Source organism: Fringilla coelebs, assembly GCF_963513975.1.
Source record: "Fringilla coelebs genome assembly, chromosome: 9".
Classification (NCBI taxonomy): domain Eukaryota; kingdom Metazoa; phylum Chordata; class Aves; order Passeriformes; family Fringillidae; genus Fringilla; species Fringilla coelebs.
In genome coordinates, this window is record NC_140067.1 from 4,988,915 (window position 1) to 5,006,019 (window position 17,105).

Below are 17,105 nucleotides of genomic sequence, written 5' to 3' on the forward strand. Positions count from 1 at the left end.
TTCCTCCATGGGCAGCACTGACTCCGTGCGGGGCTGGAGAGGCTCCCCCAGGCACGGCTGGCACAGCCTGGGGCCGGCAGCCAGGGCGAGACTGCCCCGAGCAGCAGGAGCTGAGCCAGGTGAGGTGAGCACAGCTCCAGAGTCCTGCTCTGCCCTGGCAGCTTTGTGAGTGTTCAGAACACATCTGCAGGCGGTGCCAGCGGTGACTCTGGGGGCTCCTGGGACACTTCCCTGGGGATGCTGCGCTGGGAGTGACACCGTGGGCAGCTGCTGCTCGGGCCACCTCCTGCTCTCTCCTCCAGCCATGAAGGCCAACACAGGGAGTGTAATGGCATGGAAAACTGGGGAAGTTTCAGGGTTTGGGGGGATAAATCATGTCCCTGTGACAGAGTGGCTGTCCCTGAGAGCTGGGGCAGGGAACCAGCGTAAATAAATAACCTGCTCTTCACTCAGGGCTGTGCAGTTTTGCAGCAGCAGGCTGAGAACAGCCATGGAGCTGGGATGGGTCTCACTGAAGTTGGCAAAGAAAGGAGGAAAAGGAAGTGTCAGCCTTGGAGCAGAGAGCAGCAGAAAATCGAGTGCTGCTCCCAGGGTGGTGTGGGATGACACTGGATCTGTTTGCTGCTTGTTTTGTTCCTCTGCCAGCAGGGCATAATCAGGCAGCCAAGCCTTCCAAGCAGTCCTCAGGATATAGGTGTGGACATGACACTGAAATTTGAGGTTTTCTCTGCTCCTTTGAAAATATCATCTATGTCTAAAACATTGAGGAAAACCCCACATTTACAGTGAGTACTCTTACTTTTCTAGACCCAAAAAAACTCATGAGGTGTTCTTCTTCCCATTGCCACCTCAGGTCATAGATATTTAAAAATAAACCTCTGTTCACTCATTTCTTCTCGGTCCTGTGATCTGCAGCTCTGCCTGTCACTGTAACTCAGATCAATGGTGAATGTTGCTTCTAATTTGTCACTGGGATACAGCTGGAAATCTGAGAGATCTTTTTATAAATAGCTTTACAGTATTGTGACTCACACTCTGCCTGGAATGAGATGGCAAAACTCTGCATGGGGGAATGTTAAAGCTGCTTTTACTCACCTGTCTCTCTCCAGGCCTGGCCAGGGTGCACAGCTTGGTTTCTCTGTGCCTGTAAAATGTCATCCCAGTGCAGAAAATATTGAACTAATCAGCTGTTAAAAAGATACATAGGAACCCTCATGCTCAGGGCCCAGGTAATTGGTTTGGTAAAATTAGGATTGGTAAAAAAATGTGCATCTCTCCATGGTCAGGTCAGCGTACCTCCAATGGTGGAAGGGGCCAAAAATTCCATGGTGGCAATTGCACCAGAATCAGCTTGAGGGGGAAGATTGCACATCTTCCTCCCCACTGAGCCACTGTTTTGAGTCACAATTTGTGCCATAGTTTGTCTCAGCAGAGAGCTGATGTAGTTGTCAGGGGAAGGTATTAATAGCCTTGAGTTTCTGGGAAAAGAAATTAGGATTTCAGTGCAAGTGTGCCTGTTTTGTTTGTGTGTAGTCCTTTTTTGAGGAAAATTCAGCAGTAAGAAGACAAAGGGGTTTTGTTCTTCATGCATCTCTGAGCTAAGTTCATTTTCTTGGCCTCTTCATGGTTTCCAAGGATGTGCTGCTTTTCTTGGTGATGAATTATGGTAGACAGCAGTGTAAAAGGAAGATACCCTCTGAAGAAGCACTGCTAGGGGAAACCTGGGGAAAATCCTCGGCCTCATGAGGCCCAGGAGGACAATGATGAGCACTGTGCACCTCAGCCACTTGTGATGGAAACACTCAGGGCAGGAATTCAATGTTTAACAGTTACCTGCAGCATGACAGCTGCACAGACCAGCACTGAACAGGTCTGAGTGTCCAGGTGATTTACAGCTGATCTGCATAATTAATATTTGAATTATAAATGCCCCTCAGTGCTTTCAGATGGAGAAGCACAGTTGGTGTATTGCAGGCAGACTGAAAATGGGTTTAAAACCACAGAATGATCTCAAATGCAGTGAATTTGCTTGTAAGGGAGAACAAATTACAACTGCAGAGCATAATCTCTACAGTAACCTCATTCCAGCTCTCATTTCCTGGGCTAAAATGAGAAAGGGGACTTGTGTTCCACTTTGTGCTTCTGCAGTGGCTGTTGCTGAGGTGTTACTGCCTCTGCCTCCCTTCCCAGAGGTCTGTGCTTATCCTTTGTGCTCCCTCCCTCTGCACAGCCCCATCAGCACAGCCTGGTGCTTTCAGGCTGAGGTTTCTGTTCCAGCAGCACTGTAAACATCCCATGGCACTGACAAGCCCAGTGCAGCTTCATTTCAGATGAGCTGCAGTGATTTGTGTCCTGCCCCTCGAGAGGCAGCAGAGCAGCAGGGACAGGAGCAGCTGTTTTGGTGAAAAACACCTTCATCAGAAGAGTGACTTAAGGATGACAACAAAAACTTTATTTGAAAAAATTATTATGTATTGAAAATATACAGTAGCATTACCAACCTTCTTGTCTCTATCCCTCCCCCAGCACAGGTTACCCCACAGGCATGTCACAGCAACCAGATTTAACAGTACTTTGTCACTCCCTCTCAATATGTCCAAATCCTGTCATCAGCAAGAGAACAACAAACAAAAGACCCACTTCTTTCTGACTCAGTAGGTATTTAACAAATCCCAGTCCTCCACACTGAGGCACAGATGCTTCTGTTTGGAAGTCCTTTCTCTCTCTTGTTCAGCCAAAGCTCTTTTTTTATTGTTCTTTAATTCATGGCTGCCTGCAACCTCCTTTTTCAAAGGTAAATGGCAATTTTCAACGTTTTCTTTATAAAACTGCAAGTTTCCAGATGCTTTAGTTTCTGGCTCCACCAGTGTGCATTTGACTACTTCCTCTATTCTGTGTGTCTTGCCATCTACAAGCAAAAATAACAAGTTCAGGTTTTGGGAAAAACAGAATTATGTTGTAAAATGCATAACTTTGTGGTACAAGCTGTTTTGGCCAAGCCAACTTGGAAATGTGCACATGAAAAAAATACCATTTATATTTTGGACTCAGAGTATTAAGGAAAAAACTCAAGTTGTTATATGAGCTGTACTTGAATGATCCAGAAGTTTAACAAATGAAAAAACTCAAGTACATTGTAATGCAGTTACACAAAGGGCTGAAACTGCACACCTGAGATGCTATTTGTACTATAACCCAAAAGAGTATGGGAATAGTCCCTGTAGAAAAGAAAACAAATCAACTCTGTGGTGTCCATGCAGTTACGTACAGAAGTGAAGAGCTGTTACTCTGGATCTCAGGTTGTCCTGGGGCTTCATGGCCTCCATAACTGCCTGCTCCCACTGCAGAACTGTCTGAAAGAGCAAATGAAGCAGTTCAAATGTGTCTTGTAAAATGTACAGAAATATCATTGGAAACAACTCCATCCCTTGTTTTTTCCCATTCAGCGATTTTGTATTCCATAAAGCAAATTTTTAAAGAGTAAAACAGTTTAACCCCCCTTACCTGCTCTGCCCATCCCTCTGTTTTGCAGTTACTGTGATCAAATTCTTTCAGAGGCACTTTTGAGTGAACCAGGCCTATCTGCACTTGAAGCCGCTTTATGACAGCATCAACATCCTGGGGAAAAGGGACATAAAGCAGTCAGAGGGCAAGAACTTTTATTACACTTGTCCAGTAAACCTTTTCTGATGATTTTTACCTTAAGACCTGTCCCAGAAATATCCAAACAATTCAATTTCTTGAAAGAAAGAAGGTATCCAATTCCCACATCTGTGATTTTAGGGTTACCTGTAAGGCAAAGTAAAGTTAATTAAGTTACATGATGTGGAAAACGATTATCAAAATACCAAGGAAGTATTTGTTCCAAAAGCTAATACTGGAACAAGACTGACTTTCCCCCTCAAATTATCAAAGTACAAATATATACAATACCAATTCTCAAACTGCTAAAAATATTTATGTAAGTAGCAAATGCCTGAGACCTCAGGTCTGCCCTGTGCCTTCAGGGAGGCTGCTGGTGAAATCTGGGGTTGAGCGCTTGGCTCATGGGAATCAACAAATTAATTGCATTCCTTCAGTGCTGAGGAGGACAAATTCTTTATCAGAAAGGACACAGGTTCTCCCTGTCCTGAGACATGGAGCACTTACAGGACAAGTCCAGCACCAGCAGATTGTCCAGGCCCTTTTTCAGCACACGGACGGGCGCTGTCATCCTGCGCAGGCCGGCGTCTGACAGGGAGTTGTCCTTCAGGAGAAGCCTCTTCACACTGCCAGCAGAGATACAGGGAGTTTATGGTCATTATTTCTGAGAGTTTTACAAAATGTCCTAAAACTCCGTGTCAGAAGGGTCATCCTGTGCCAAGCCCTACAGGCTCACTGTAAAAAGCAGTGAGGAAGGAACCTGGGTTAGCAGGAGTAACAAATATCTTTGTATTTCCCTGCTAGCTCAACAGAAGCACTACTTGAGCAGCTATTCCCACAGCTCCAGTGACAAACTGATCCTAGAGCCAAACATTTGCCAACAGAGACAATAAGCTTCTTTATACCCTGAAGTTCTTTATACCAAGGCTGCCAAACTGAAATGCACTCAAAACTAAGAAAAAATGCTTGGCAAACTGAGAGAGAGCAGATTCGATAAGTGATCATAAGCAGTGATTTTAAGAAAATAATGAGGTCTTATAGCACTGATTAACAAAACTCAGGAAAAAACATCACATTGAAGTGCTCTCTTCAGAGCACTTCAAGATAAAACCTTGATGCAAAATGCACCAAAATCTTACAGCAACATAATATCCTTAATTAGCAGTCATCCTACCTAATGCTTCCAAAATTATCTACTTGTCATTTTTTGGTACCAAACAAAATTACAAAATTTACTGTTTTGAGATGTTAACTCAATAATCAACTTCCTCCTTGCAGAAGTCTTCATGGAGAACACTAGTTTGGTTAAAAATTTGGCTGATAAAGTTCCCCCTGAAAAACAGGAAATGTAAAACTGTACCAAATGTTAAAGATGCATTTTTTGCCCAGACAATAAAAATTTTAAAAAGCTGATATAAAACATGAGACAGTAAGTTATCCTGCATAATTTTGAGTATTTTTTGATTCAGTATGTGCTTTGTGTACAATAAATTCTGTATTTTGTTTAACTACAGAACAGGTTTTATGAACAACCAAAATCTTCAACCTTACTCTTGGCAGCCTGTGAAACTTTCTTTTAAAGTCTCAGCCTGATTCTTTGAACTGCTTACTGGTAGGAAAGAAAGTGTCATTTTTAGCTCAAGAAAGTGGTACCTAGACAGGGCCTCTTTGGTGAGGTGTTCCAGCAGCTCATGTTCATCTCCAAGTTTACAGCAGGAGAGATCCAAACACGTCAGCTCCCGGAAAGACTTAATTTCTTCAAGCTTTTCAGAGATAACCAGGTATCTGCAAAGCCAAAAAAAAAAAAAAAAAAAGCCCTCAGTGCTCAGGCATGTAAGGAGGTGTCTACATCCCTAAGTGTCATAAGCACAATGCACTTATTTCTGCTAAGTACCTATGTGAAAATTGACAGAAATTACCCAGCTGCACTAAGTACCTCTTTATGTGCAGCTGGCACACAACATGTCTGAATTCCCAGTCTTCTCCTTAAATCACTGTCATGGTTTTGATTTGATGCAAAATATTGGGCTAACACGCAAATATTGCTATTAGGAGCTTCTTTACAGATTATTGCTGTATTATTTCAAGATAATGCAAAATATCCCAGATTATCATAAATCAGCTTGCCAAACTGCTTTTCCTCAGTGTCTAGGGAGGGTATAGGCAAACCCACATTCATCCAGGTTTAAAATCCACCTCAAACATGGATTTTAAACAGGACAGGATAGCTTGTCAGTGGCAAAATTTTACTTTTTATATGTCAATAAAATGCTTGACTAGGGGTAGAAGTCCAGGACTGGCCAGAGCTGTGGCTACACCCCAGGCAGCAGTTACTCAGTGGGGTTCTTTTTAAGCTGTGCTGGTTCCCTGCTCTGATTCACTCAGCAGCCACGCAAACATCTGTGCTGGAGCCATTCAGTAGGAGGCTCAGAGATGGGAACAAACCACTGAAGAATGGCAGGCATGAGTATGCAGTAATGAGCACGTAGCCCTCAATACCTCCCTGCAGTCACCTCTTGCTGTCCCTGTGGCTCCAAATTCACTGATCTCTCCTGAATTTACCTCGTATTCCCCACGGCAAGACACACCCTGAGGTCAGCATCTTCACTGCATAAACTGGGGGTGATTTTTAATTTGATCCCTCCAGGAACACCTCTTTGTCCATGCAAATAAGAGGACCTTAATATCCTCCCAGTGTAATTTTACCCATCAAACCACCCCCCCTCACACCTCTTGCAATTTGGCTCTGCAAAAAGCACAACACACAGTCAGAGCTGAAGCCAGTTCTTGAGAGAGATTATTAGCTATGGGGGGTTCTGGAGAGAAGAGTGGGCTCTTTTAAAAATAAAATTCATCAGAAAATGCTTTAATGCCTTACTTCCTGGATTTCAAAGACTTGATACTTAACTCAGCTTTCTGTAATGGCAAAAGATGCCAGAATTAGCTTAATTTCTAAATTAAGCCCATAAAATTATCTGTGCTAGAGATAAAAAGGGAGTAGGTTTAAAGGATAAAACAAAGGATAATTGACTTCTACTCAAACATTCCTACTGTGCTCAGAACACCCTTGGCACTTCAGATGAATATGCCAGCACTTTGATTTAAAACTGGATAAACCATCCCTTTTTCAAGTGTAGAGATGGAAGAGAAGGGTTCTATTACTGGGAAGGACTTCAGTAGGAGCAAGGCTTTAAAAACATAATCCAGTTTTAAACTTGGCAAGACTGTTTCAGTTGAAGATGTGGGCATTGAGAATATGGAAAAACTAATGCTGGACTGTAATCAGGACCTTGTTAAAGTACAGTCAATATGGGGATGGCAACAACAATAAAATAAGGTAAAACCTGCCTGATTTCAAAGCCTGCAACTTACCCACAAGTCTGTATCTTCTTCTGAGCCCCCAAAATGAGACATGACAGCAAGCTTATAGTTAATAAACCCAAACAATTTGCAAGGGTGTATTTTATCTGTACAGTCAGCTAAGTGTGTTGAAAAGCTTTTAAACAGCAATTACACAAACATCCCATGAAATGCCTGAGAAGGCACTAAGCACACAGATTTCCACAGAAGTGCTGATTATTATTGTTAAAAACAGTTGCAGGTTTAATCCTCCACATAAGATCCCCTGTTGGTTAAAACAGATGTAGTCTGTTACCCCTGTTATGATTTTTATCTTAAAATAAAACCTACAGCTGCCCTTGTAGGAAAGGGATGGGAAAAAGGCAGCAAGCACAAGAATCAGATAAGGCTCAGGGCATTTCATTAAAATTAGGTGGTGTTATATGCCCAAAATGTATTTTTATTTAATTTAGAGGAAGCTTGAAGTGTGCCAGCAGAAGACAAGATTGGTTAGGGGACACACTTACCTGTTCCGCAAGCACAGTGAGCACAGCACCAAACTGCCATAGGCTTCAGTGAACTTCTGCAGAGCTCTCAGTCCTGTCACTGGCTCTGTGAACTTTTGTCTTGCTTCTGCTGCTGAAAAGAGCTTTTCAGCAATCTGCTCTGGGAAACCAATCAACGAGTCAATGTGATCTACATTGTCAGAAATGTAACCCAGCACTAGGCTGAAGAGGGACTTGGCTGAGTAGCGGAGGTTCCCCTCCTTGGTGTACGTGAAGATGAAATGATCAGTCCTCTGCCTCCTTGCCCTATCATCCTCCCTGTTCATGCAAAGCTCCACTGAAAAAGTTCTGGAAAACAGACTAAAAGATCTTGCTTTGGGAGCGACATTCTGTGCGCCGCCTGCACCCCGATTTACCACGTGCAGCTTCCCATTTTCACGCACGTATATTGGCCCAGTATCCAAATGGCTTTCTGAGTGGAGACAGTACGACATTCCCCTCGACCAGCTCTGCAAAAACAAATCACAGACAGGTGAAGAACAGCCACAGAGGAAAACATGACCCAGGGAAGCCCCCACAAGCTGGCAGCTCCCCTTAGAGCCCTGAGCATGGCCACGTAGCAAGGAGGGCAGGCTGTGCGGAGCAGGGGTGTGAGCTGACTGCCTCACACCCCATCCGAGGGGGAACCGGACCCCAGGCTGGCTGAGAGGCCCGGGGTGGATCCCAGGCCCGGGATGGAGATGGGGCAGCAGGAGAGGGGCTGGGGTTGAGTGGGAAGTGCCCCCACAACCAGGCCTGGCTCTGCTTCAGGCAGGAGCAGAAGGAGGAGGAAGAGGAGGGCACATGTCTGACTGCAGCTGGGCAATGGAGCCTGCTGGAACCTCCCTCCCTGGAAGGGTGGGCATCTCCCGGTGCCCCCTCCCCAGCCGGTGTCGGGGGCTCTGGTTCGGGAGCGGGGTCCTGGCGGGGGTAGGAGAGCCCAGAGCTGCCATGGCGAGGGGCAGGGCAGGGACGGGATCCTCTCAGCTCCCGGCCTGCGGGGCGGGCGATCGGGTCCTGCGGGGCGGGAGGAGATCGGGCCCTGCCCGAGGGGGGCCGGGGGTACCGGAAGGGATGGGGAGGCGGTTGCGAAGGGATCGGGTCCAACCCGGACAGGGGTCGGGGCTACGCTGGGAAGGGTCTGTGAAGGGATCGGATTGTGCCCGGGGTGAGCGCGCCGTGAGCGGGCACAGCCCCGAGGGGCGCCAAGGGAAGGGGCACAAGGGGAAGGGGCAGAGGGGAGGGGGCGCAGGGGAAAGGGTCTCCGCCCGGGCAGGGAGGCCAGAATCCCGCTCGTTCCCCGATCCCCCCTCATCCCACCTACCTGCCCCGGGAGGGGCCGCGCCGTCAGCCGGGCCGGGGCTCGGCGCTCCCGCCGCCCGTCCCGCAGCGCCCGCGGGCGGCGGGCGGGGCCGCGCGGGGGGCGGGCGGCGGGCGGGGCGGAGCGGAGCACGGTGGGAGCCGCGGGTCCCGCCCGGCCTCTCCCGCCCTGCCAGGGGCGATCCCGGCTTCCCGCACCGGGAGCGGCCGCGGGGGAGGGGGGGGGCTGCCGCCGTTGCCCGGGAGCGGCAGCCCCGCGGCGCGCGATGAGAGCCACCGACTGGTGCCGGAGCTCGGCGGGGGCCGCCCTGGTCCTGGCCACGTCCAGCGATGCCGAGCACCCCGCCGAGAGCGTGGCGGACGGGTGAGGGCCGGGCGGGGGCGCGGGCGGCGGGAGCGGCTCCTCCCGCACGGAGCCCGCCGGGGCTGGCCCGGGCTCGGCCCTTCGCCCTCACGCTGGGGTCGCCACAGGGAGGAACCGCTGCGGGCCCGCCGCCATTGCGCGCTCATGTGGGACCGCCCGGGTACAGAGCCCGCCCGGCGAGGGGTGAAAACCTCCAGAGAGCTGCCCCTCGTATCTTATACAGGGCACTGCTGAAAGTACCCCAGATAAAAATGCCTCCCCCGGCCCTTTCCTCCTCTTTCCCCTCCTCCTTTTCATCCCTCTCCTTCCCTTTTTCGCCGTTCCCCTGTTTTTCTACCCTTCCTTTTCCATCCCTCTTCCCCTCCTCTTTCCCCCTTCCTTTCCCCTCCATATTTTTCTGTGATAAATTTAATTGAAGATGGTTATAGATGGAAAGCTGCGGTTGAGGGTTTTGTCCTGTTCTCCCTACAGAAGTTCCAAAACATTTTGGACGACGACTGGCATGTTCCCACAGGAACTGATTATTGGTTTTCCCAAATGTGTAAAAATCAGCAAAGTCGCCATCCAGTGTTATTTGGGTAAGACTTTGTGTCTTGCAGTAGGTAATACGTGCTATGTTAAATTGTGTGTCCGTGCCTTAATAAAAGTTTCCACAGTAGTGTCCTAGTCTGTATGTAGCCACTTTTAAGAGATTCATAAACATTTAACATCACATAAAGATTTAATTTTGCATAAAGATTCATTTTCACAAAGCAATCATCCTTCATATTCACAATCCCCATAGCTTAGAGAAAAAAACAAATTAGTTAACGCTCTGAAAGTGTTTTGTAGTTGTAAAGTGATGGAATAAATACCAGTATCAATAAAGAATCAGAACTTGTGTTGATATTTTGAATTGATACATATTTTAGTGCGGACCTTAAGGATTGAAAGAAGCACATCTAAAGACCCTGTGGGTTTTGAACAGTGTGTTGAAAAAGGTAAGTCTGAGTTTGTGGGGTTTTGTGGGAGCAATGTTGGTCTTTTTTCTGTGAATCCCTGTAACCCCTCATCTATTTATTGAGTAAAGTGTGGGGTGATGATTGTTTTATTAGATATTAATGTAACAGTCACGTTTAAGTGAATTTTGTTAACACTGCTGGTCTCTGCAGCAGTTTGGAGAGTAAAATGCTGTATAAGGGGTAAAAGCACTACTTGTGCACTTTATGTTCCAAAAATTAAAAACAGGCTTACATAGTATAATAGAGTGCCATTTCCTGCATTGTTTGGCTTGGGGATTGGCTTTTTTTAGTGCCTCTTGGGTGACTTTTTTTAACACTGTAATGAGTGGGATATATATATACACACACACACTGGGATATTGCAAAAAAGTATTCTCTTTTATCACCTGTAAAAATAAAAAAGAACAGTGTCTATATACAGTGTAAATTCATTGTCCTTAAACTCACTTGAACTTTGTCTAGTGAAAACTTCACTGCATTGCACATTGTTCTTCATTATTTACCTTAAAATATATTTTCTAGATTTGCAGCACAGAGAAGGGCAGCTCCAAATGGAAGAATTTCCAGTGAGTATTTACAGTGTACATCCGTAGTGTTCATGAAATGGGATATCTGGACTAAGTGGGTAGAAACCATAATAAAAACAAACGTCTTTATTTACAGTTATTGCTCAGTTGGTGTTAAAGAGAGGAATTTGTAGATTGTGGTGTGAAATTGCACTTCCCAGCTGCTCCTCTGTAGATCATGCTATGAAATTGCACCTGCCTAGTGCTCCTAAGGAGGTGCAAGGACCCTTTCCAGAAGTGTGGCAATCTTCCCTCCTTCACTTGCTGCCTTTAAGGCTGCGGAATTCAGGATGTGATGGGATTATTTTGAGTTGCAGGTCAAAGAACTTGATTTATGTGCAGTTCAAAAAATAGACACTGAAAGATCCAGATCCTTGGGGTTTAACAAACTTCTGCAAATGTGGTTGGGTAGTTTTGTTACTACAGTGAATGCAATAACATTATTTTTATTCCTCCTGCAGCTTCCTGAGTTCCAAGCCACTTACTTGCGTTTCATCATCAAATCTGCCTTTGATCATTTTGTGTCAGTGCACCGGGTGATGGCAGAGGGCACGGCAGAGAACACTTGAGCCCAGCTTAAATTTGGGCCTCCACTTTATTTTTTTTTATAAGGAAGTTACATTTTGATAGCTGCACTGCAGAGAATGTTTATTATTAGCACTTTGTATTAAAGAGGTTTTTGAAGGTATGGATGTGGTATGTATTCCCTGCTGGTTTAATGTATGGAATAGAATATGAGAATATAGAATCATTTAGGTTGGAAAAGACTTTTAAGATGATCAAGTCTAACCTCAACACAGTGCAGTTGTTAATTGTAGTAACAGCTTTTTCATTTTGTAGCCTAAACTGTCAGCCTACAACACCTGAACATAACTTAGTCCATTTAAGGTAGTATATTTCTATCAGGCTTACATAATACATTAATTAAAACTCAATTTCCTATAAAATGTTTCCCTTGCACTCTGAGTTAAATAGAAAAAAAAAAGTGTGAGCTACTTAAGTGGGATGCATTACTTCCTGCTGTCAAAGAAGTCCTTCAGAAGTCCTTAAATTGGTAAATTTCTGATCAGCTCAAACTCAGAGATTATTAGAATGAATACAAATGTCTGATAATGCTTAGAAATAACCTGGGGGGGAGAGAGGCAGGGCAGGAAGGGAAACAATCTGAAGCCAAATTAAGTGGTTTGATAGACAGACTTTTAATAATTGTAGATCAATCCCTTGTTTCTATAAATATTTTCTAGAATCAGGTCACAACCGCCAGTGCTTTAGGCTGGGACCATCATAACAAATATTCACGGAAACAGATGTTGATAGAGATTGTCTTACTCAGAAGCCTCCTGAAGTCAGTGAAAAGGAACATTTTATATACACAAGTGCAATGTGTATAGGAAGGTGAAATCAGTTGCTTTGCATGCCAGTGGATTCCTGCAAATGTCACCACCCCGAAGCTCATCCTGCAGGATATTCCTTTCAAGTGTAAATGTTTGTATCCAGAGCTCAATGGACCCAGCTCCCACATTACTGCATGTGACACAAGAGCAGTAAGTTACTACAGAACAGAAGTTGGTGTTGTAGGGATGACACCTGAAAGCTTCTAGACAAACATAATGAACCTCATTCCAGATGCTCTTTGCATATACATTGCATATACAACATTGTTCTTTTCTTCTTCTCTCTGTGGCTGTTTTTAAATTCTATTTTTGTTCCTTAGACTTAGGTCTGTGACAAATTATTTTTTAACTTCTTTATCCAAATAGTTTTTGCTTCAAAGTCCTTTTTCTATTTCAGTTTTTCCAGGATGGCACGTATTTCCTCGGGGTGGTAATTCCAAGGCCCCACTCCTCCCTGCAAAGGCAATAAAATGACACAGTGATGCTCAAGCAGAGCAGAAGTCCTTCAGAGCACAGCAGCTGCACCAGAACTGTGGGCAGGTGTGCTTTGGGCTCCCTTTCCACTGGAGTCATCCCTGGGAGATGGTTACACCCTGCTGTGTCACTGGGACAGAGCCAATGTCTGGATCCTGGAGGTGGGAAGTGTTCCTGGATTTCACAGCTTAGATGTATCTCGGGTTACTAGTGAGCCAAAAGATAAATATTTGAGCAAGACTGAGGTGTACATCAAATATGTACATTATAAAGGCCCAGACTGGTTTTGCTGCATTTTCATTTCTCTCCACATTTACAGTGCATTGTGAAATGTTTCGCTCTCAAACAGAATGAAATACTGACTGTTAAATGTAAAGCAGTCTCAGGTCACCTTGAAACTTAGAAATCTCTGTATCCTATGCTCATTGGTGCTGATATGTTTTACCTTGTAGATGACCTTCCCTCCCTGAAGCATGTAGAGTCGCTCTGGCAGCGCAGCGTATTTTGAACTGCTCAGGTTTTCCATGGTGTCTAAAACCACTGGACACAGAGGGTCATTTTTCTGAAGAAATTGTGCTGCAATTTTTCGATCTTCAAGGCTTCTGTGGTTTTTAATAATGACATTGTTTTTAAAAGCCCATCCATCTAAAACAAATGAGGAAGGGGTTTAGCATTGAAGGTTTTGAATAGGTGTAAGGGTGGACATGTACTGTGTGTCACATCCCAAAAGTAGGTTAAAAGAATCTTACAGTTTATTCCTAACATCAAAATTTGCTATGAAATGAAAATCCCCCTCAAATTATGGCACCACTAATGCTTTCCAATAAGTGATCCCAAGATCTGGGGGTTTTTCCCCTCATCAAACTGTATTTTCTTCTTGCCCTGGGTTCAGAAATATTTGATGGATTTAGCTGAACTTTTCCCACATAGATCTACCCTAGAAAGACACCAGGTGGGGAACATGTATTGGGTAAGGTTTGTCAGTGTTCATTTTGCTTGATTGTACTCATTAAGCCTATAAACCAAAATTACAGGTCTGTGAGAAGTGAAATGTGAGCCAGGCCACACCTTTGTTTATCAGAACTATGCAAACAAACATTTGCACACAACTCTTCCCAGTAAAGCCGAAACTAGTAAAAGGGTTTGATGACTGACTTAGTCATTATCTGATTCTCAGTTGTTGAAAATTACATATTGCTAGAAAACTATAAATGTTAGGTTTTAGAAAAACACTTAATCTTGGGATAAAACCAGTGCCAATGTGTTACTTAGAATCTGGTGTAGATAAACAAGTGTGGTTTGTTCGCTTGCTAAATTTTTCAAATTGGAGTCTGCATCCTGCTCCTGGAAAATATTAAAAACTTTTTTTTTTCTGTTAACACATAACATATTGTACACTTAACTTTTGTTCTACGAAATGTCTTTTCTTCCTCTTTCCAAAAGGAGCTGTACTAACATTGAAAGGCAATTGTTAAAAGATAGAACTGTGTCCTTCACATGAGTAACTCAGTGTAAAGTTAGAAGTGTAAGTAGAATCTTAGGAGAATTAAGGACACAAACTGGTGCCTAGATGTGGTGTTGCCACTTGATTTGAAGATTTCTGTGCTATTTGCAGCCCCCTTCTTTGCTAGCATACTTTTTTTCCCTAAAGGAAGTGACACAGTTGTAGCTGTGGTTGGCATCACTGTGGTGTTTGTACTGTACCTACTGCATGAGCTTCCTCAATGTAGATGATAAGGAAATCTGCTATTGAGCTGAAATCTTTGACGAGCTTGTTGAACTCATCAAATTTTAGCATAAATGAAGGTCAGGTGCAGCTTCCAAAGTTCAGGATTAAAGGCCGCTTATCTGGAAAAGAAAAAAAAGTTTTGTGGTTAAGCGAAGGGAGGAAGGACAGAATTAAGTACACTGATATAAACTTCTCCTAGGTCAGTAAAATCATCAGCAGAACCTCTGTATCTCTGCAAAGCAGGCATAAAGGTGTTTTTCCTAGCCTGGCTCTATCTGTGCTGCATCCAGCAAGGAGTTTACCTGAGGGAACCCAGCCCAGTACAGGCAGGAGGCACCCTGCACTCATACAGCTCTTTTCCTCATCACAAGAGCCAATTAGCAAGTTACCAACATTTTTGGAATAGGGTACTGATCCAAAATGGGCATCTCAGCCTCCCTGAGATCCTTAGTATGGAGCAACTTCAAAAATACTAAACATGGCCTTCTGCAAGGTTATCCAGGGACAGTGGTTCAGGGCTGGGCATTGAGGACAGAGTCCCAGTGCCTTTTCATATCCAGATTTTTTTAGATGTGTCAGTTCAAGCTGAGCTGAGGGGAAACTGCAGACTTTTCAGTCATGCATCACAGGCTTTCATGCTTTCAATGTATTTCTGCAATTTCCTGTCCAAACAGAACTCTGGTTATATATTATTATTAAACTAACCTTACACTGGCAAAAGTATCTGCAGTTGCTTACAAATTAACACAGTGTTGTGTTTATGTTGGCATCTGTTTGCAAGGCCTTGATTTAAGAGAGCTTGCAGGATTTTTAAGCACCTCTTTTAGTCTGGTTATGCTGAATTCCATTAAATTTGTCCAAGACCTTTCTGGCATGGCTTAACTTAAAAGCTGCTGCTAACCATAGATCCACATCCTAAAGAATTAAATAACAGTGGTACCTTCCTGTAGATACTGTGTATCTCTTCTCCGAATTTGCAGCCCATTTTCTACATAAATATCTATATATAATTAGGGATGCAGAGTGAGAGAAGGATGTAATCCCTCCCGTGGGGATGGAGGCTGCAGCTTAATGATTAATTCCACGTTCTGCTGAGATCTCAGTGGGAGGCAGCGGACAAAGTACAAAGCAGCTACTTCTGCTTTATTCCCAGCCACTTTAGATCTGGAAAAACCCACTGTGTGCTTTCTAGGCTTTAGGCTAGCTAAGAGAGCTGGTGTGGAATTTTCTGTATGGACAGGGAACGACAGCCAACACTCAGAAATCACTGCACACGTTTCAGTTCTGGGCCTTCTCTCCCTAAAACAAATTATTACCTTGGCTTTCAGCAAAAAGTATTTCCAGGCAGAGCCAGCTCTTGCAAAAGCTCAGTGGTGTGAAGGGATAGCATAGACAGGGTGATAAATGCAGGTTGTTTTTGACAATCAAGAAGCAGCTGGAGTAAATGTGCTGCATCTTCTCCAGCAGGGGAGTGCTGGTGGTCTGCACGTGATGCACTCCGTTGCCGGCTGCCTGTCCCTGCTCCCTCAGCAGCATCTCCTCATTTATGCTCTCAGCAATTACTGAAATTATTCACTCAATTACTGACCTTTCATGAAATCCAGGAGGTGACAAACTTCCCCGCCGAGGGTCACCACTGGTGTGTTGGGAGCAGGATGTCCCTCGTAGGCTTCATCCTCCAGCCTCTTCCACTTCACCTTCAGCACAAACTGCAAGTACTTGAAGCTGAAAAAAGTCGGGCCCCAGTTTTCATAGCTGAACTTCGGATTCCTGTTCATTCTGCTCTTTTCACCCATCTTTAGGATGTATCTCTTCATGGCATTGGGGAACAGTATCATCAGTGTTTTGCCCACAACAACAGACAGAATAACCTGCAGAAGGATCAGGATTTTCTGTAGCAGAACCCTGATGCCTGACATGGTGGTGGAGAGGTCTGGCTGCTCACAATGAGAGCACAATGCGAGGCAGGGGCAAAGGTAGAGGGTGAAGGGGAGGGAAAACATCCACGTGTCTGATTAAGTTTCTGACTTAACTTGCACACTGTCCTGTCCCTGCACTTCAGCCCCTGGGTGAGCAAGGATCCTGTCAGCAGTGCTCCCTCCGGCTGCACCAAAGGCATCCAGTGCAGCCAGGGTGGGGATATGGTGCTCACTGCAGAGCTGTGAGGCTTATCCACAAATGGCTTTCCAAATGAGGGCATCTGGATCAGGGTGTTCTCCCTGAATCCCAGAGTAAAGACTAAGGTGCTGACTGATGCTTGAGGCCTTGGGGTGATGCAGATGCTGTGCAAACGTGCCCTGTTCCTCTTGCTCTCACTGCTCTGGGGCTCTGCTGCACTCCAGTGTTTGGCATTTTGGGCCTGAATTTAAAAAATTAAAAAGTATATACATATACACATATATATATAGATATGCTCCAGTATATATAATATCCAGCTGGTCCCCAGCACAGGAAGGACATGGATCTGTCAGAGCGAGGCCTCAAGAGGACAGGAAGATCAGAGACCAGAGGGCTGCTGTGAGAAAGGGCTGGGAAAGTTGGGACTGTTCAGCCTGGAGAGGAGAAGGCTTTGTGGTGACCTAACTGTGGTACCAGAAGGGAAACAAGACAGATGGAGAGAGGCTTTTGACAAGGGCGGCAATAACAGGACAAGGGGGAATGGCTGCAAGGACAGGTTTAGAGCAGGTACGAAGGAGAAATTCTCTCCTGTGAGTGTGGGCAGGCCGTGGCA

The 17,105-nt window shown here is 45.0% G+C and overlaps 3 protein-coding genes across 4 annotated transcripts; 1 reads left to right on the plus strand and 2 right to left on the minus strand.

Moving 5' to 3' along the window:
• Positions 1-2,440: 2,440 nt before the first annotated feature.
• On the minus strand, positions 2,441-8,935 carry LRRC42 (leucine rich repeat containing 42). Its single transcript, XM_084211417.1, has 8 exons — positions 8,851-8,935; positions 7,509-7,996; positions 5,296-5,427; positions 4,150-4,268; positions 3,701-3,789; positions 3,505-3,618; positions 3,269-3,353; positions 2,441-2,908 (listed from the first exon to the last, which is right to left on the minus strand). The coding sequence occupies exons 2-8, from the start codon at positions 7,979-7,981 to the stop codon at positions 2,652-2,654; spliced, it is 1,269 nt and encodes a 422-aa protein (XP_084067543.1). The 5' UTR covers positions 7,982-7,996; positions 8,851-8,935; the 3' UTR covers positions 2,441-2,651.
• A 51-nt stretch (positions 8,936-8,986) lies between these two features.
• On the plus strand, positions 8,987-13,399 carry IFT25 (intraflagellar transport 25). 2 transcript variants are annotated; one of them, XR_014616383.1, is made up of 6 exons: positions 8,987-9,210; positions 9,682-9,788; positions 10,122-10,190; positions 10,734-10,777; positions 11,239-11,462; positions 12,569-13,399. XR_014616383.1 is itself a non-coding variant. In XM_084211419.1 (5 exons), exons 1-5 carry the CDS (start codon positions 9,113-9,115, stop codon positions 11,344-11,346), a joined length of 426 nt encoding a protein of 141 aa, XP_084067545.1. In that variant the 5' UTR covers positions 8,987-9,112; the 3' UTR covers positions 11,347-11,465. The 2 variants fall into 2 exon arrangements, 1 of the variants encoding a protein (XP_084067545.1); XM_084211419.1 differs by lacking the exon at positions 12,569-13,399 and having other exon boundaries at positions 11,239-11,465.
• DIO1 (iodothyronine deiodinase 1) lies at positions 11,941-16,293 on the minus strand (the record flags this gene model as incomplete). Its single annotated transcript, XM_084211418.1, has 4 exons — positions 11,941-12,625; positions 13,091-13,290; positions 14,350-14,493; positions 15,963-16,293. 4 exons carry the CDS (start codon positions 16,291-16,293, stop codon positions 12,560-12,562), a joined length of 741 nt encoding a protein of 246 aa, XP_084067544.1. The 3' UTR covers positions 11,941-12,559.
• Positions 16,294-17,105: the final 812 nt, after the last annotated feature.